Source organism: Otolemur garnettii, unplaced genomic scaffold, assembly GCF_000181295.1.
Source record: "Otolemur garnettii isolate 467f Iridium unplaced genomic scaffold, OtoGar3 scaffold00006, whole genome shotgun sequence".
NCBI classification, from domain to species: Eukaryota; Metazoa; Chordata; class Mammalia; order Primates; family Galagidae; genus Otolemur; species Otolemur garnettii.
This window is the reverse complement of record NW_003852401.1, coordinates 8,727,132-8,729,773: the sequence shown is the minus strand read 5'-3', so window position 1 is coordinate 8,729,773 and position 2,642 is coordinate 8,727,132. Positions and strand designations below refer to the sequence as shown.

The 2,642-nt window shown below is 44.8% G+C and overlaps 1 protein-coding gene across 1 annotated transcript in view; it reads right to left on the bottom strand.

Moving 5' to 3' along the window:
* PLIN2 (perilipin 2) overlaps positions 1-2,514 on the bottom strand; it is a gene marked incomplete at its 5' end in the record, with an annotated part of 19,806 nt that extends 17,292 nt beyond the window's left edge. The window contains 2 exon segments of the mRNA XM_023508927.1: positions 475-760; positions 2,416-2,514. Coding sequence (XP_023364695.1) covers positions 475-760; positions 2,416-2,514 — 385 coding nt within the window.
* Positions 2,515-2,642: the final 128 nt, after the last annotated feature.

Sequence of the window (2,642 nt, the reverse complement as noted above, 5' to 3'; positions counted from 1 at the left end):
GCCTGTAGTCCAGCTACTTGGGAGGCGGAGACTCCCAGGAGACTTGCTTAAGCCCAGGAGTTGGAGGTTGCTGTGAGCTGTGATGCCACAGCACTTCACCCAGGGCAACAGCTTGAGTCTCTGTCTCAAAAAAATAAAATAAAACTGGATTATAGAGATGGTTGCACAATCCCGTAACTATAGACTGGAGGCAATTATATCTCAATGAAGCTGTTGAAAGAAAGATTAGTCTGAGACATAGAACATTCTTTCAGCTCGGTGCCTGAGGCTCAAGAGGCTAAGGCACCAGCCACATACACCTGAGCCCAGACTCGCCAAACAACAATGACAGCTGCAACCAAAAAATAGCCAGGTGCCTGTAGTCCCTTGCTACTAGAGGCAGAATTGCTTGAGCCTAGGAGTTGGAGGTTGCTGTGAGCTGTGATGCCACGGCACCTACCCAGGGTGACAGCTTCAAGACAAAATTCCAATTACCTAGTTCTTCTTGAGTGAAAGGGAGGTACTGGTCCACCAGCAGCTCTGATTTGGTGAGCGCACTTTCTACCCCACTGCTCACAAGCTGCATCACCCGACTCCCCAAGACTGTGTTGATGCTGCCATTGACAACGGACTTGGTCTTCTCCACACTGCCAGTCACTGCTCCTTTGGTCTTATCCATCACCCCTGTGATTGTGCTGGCCACAGAATCCTTGGCCCCAGTCACAGAAGTTGTCACAGCATCCTTCACCCCAGTCACTGCACCTTTGGCATTAGCAACAACCTGCAAGAGGATGAGCAGACCATTTGGCGGGTGAGAAAACAAACAAAAACACGTATCTGAGATCTGAACTAAGGCAGCACAGCTGAAAAGAAGGAATCTGGTTCTTTCACTCTCAAGGTTTAAGACTTGGGCAAGTCACTTAGGTATGATGAGCCTGAATTTCCCTGCCTCCTCAAAGACTGTGGGAGAAGCAAATGAGATAAATGGACATGAAATCTGTCAATTCATCAGGCAGTAAGTCTTTGTTTTGTAACAAGATGAACTTTTGGTGATATATTGGGAGTACTCTAGAATGGGTGTTTCCATGTTGGCGTGCTTATATTGAATAGATTGTGCCCGCCCATAGGTACAGACACAGACACCAGGTACATCTAGCGCTTTACCGCACACAGTCCCAAAAGGCCAACACTTAGAGAGGGATGTCAGTTATCCACCACACTGGATGTGCTCTCAGGTATCTGTCACTTATGTAAAGATGTCCCAATCACCAGCCTGCCCAAGCTCCACTCACAATACCCAAAGGTAGCCTATGGGAACAGCCAGCCCTTTCCCCCATTTTGCTCAAGCATGAAAGAGAAGATACAAACTAATACAAAAGATTCTCTCCTTTTGTGCCTATGCAACACAATTATATCTTTGCATGCTTAACTGACTCCAGTTCCCCTCAAAAATTATATGAGTGTTTTTACAACAGAAGATTGATATTAGAAAGCTGGGCACAGTGGCTCACGCCTATAATCCGAGCACTCTGCAAAGTAGGTGGATTTCCTGAGCTCATGGGTTCAAGACCGGCCTGAGCAAGAGTGAGATCCCTGTCTCTAAAAATAGATGGGCTTTGTGGCAGGCATCTGTAATCCCAGCTACTCAGGAGGCTGAGGCAAGAGAATCACTTGAGACCAAGAGTCTGACGTTACTGTAAGCTACGATGCCACAGCACTCTACCGGGGCCAAGAAAGTGGGACTGTCTCAAAACAAAACAAAACAAAACCACTGATAGTAGGGAAATAAACCAACTATTAGTGAGTTCTGGGTTGCTGCAAGGGAAACAAGGGTGAAGCTGATTGAGAGATAATGGTCCAGGCTCCCAGTCCAACTAAACTAACTCAGTTCTACTTTTATACTGGAGTAGGGGGGAGGGTGAGGGAGAGGAAGAAGACATAAAAGATTTCCTCTAGGGCAGCGGTTCTCAACCTGTAGGTCGTGACCCCTTTGTAACAATGAAAATACACTGAAGCATTAGGAAGACTTCCAAATTAATATAAGGGTACATTGTTGCTTTCAATTCTAAGGTAAAATTTTTTTTTGTAGTTTTTGGCTGGGGTTGGGTTTGAACCCGCCACCTCTGGTATATGGGGCTGGCACCCTACTCCTTTGAGCCACAGGTGCCACCAATATATAGATTTTTTGTAAAGGGTTTCCAACTAAGACAAGCTTGAACTCCCAGTCCTATGAACAGTGGTTATATTGTTGTCTGGTTTTATCTAAAAAGCAGCTCAGGAAGTAACAGAGTGGCCATTACTCTTTCAAACATACAACCAGATCCACATTGAGGGAACAAAGTAAGTATTTGCCAATTTGTGGCGTGCACAGGCTGCACTAATAGGTAAAAACATATGTGAGGTTGTCAAGCTGCAGTACTTTTACCCCATACTCACCTGAGTTGATGGCTGACTCAGGATAGGCAGTCTCTCCTCAATTCTGTCCAGCCCTTTACAGGCATAGGTATTGGCGACTGCAACTAGAAGAATCACAAATGGGAAAAGGTTAATTTAACACCGTAAGTACAGAATGAACACACATTATTATACCTATGACTTCTGCCTTATTAAAAAAAAAAGAAAGAAAGAAAGACTGTTGATTTTTCTTTTTTTTTTTTTTTTTT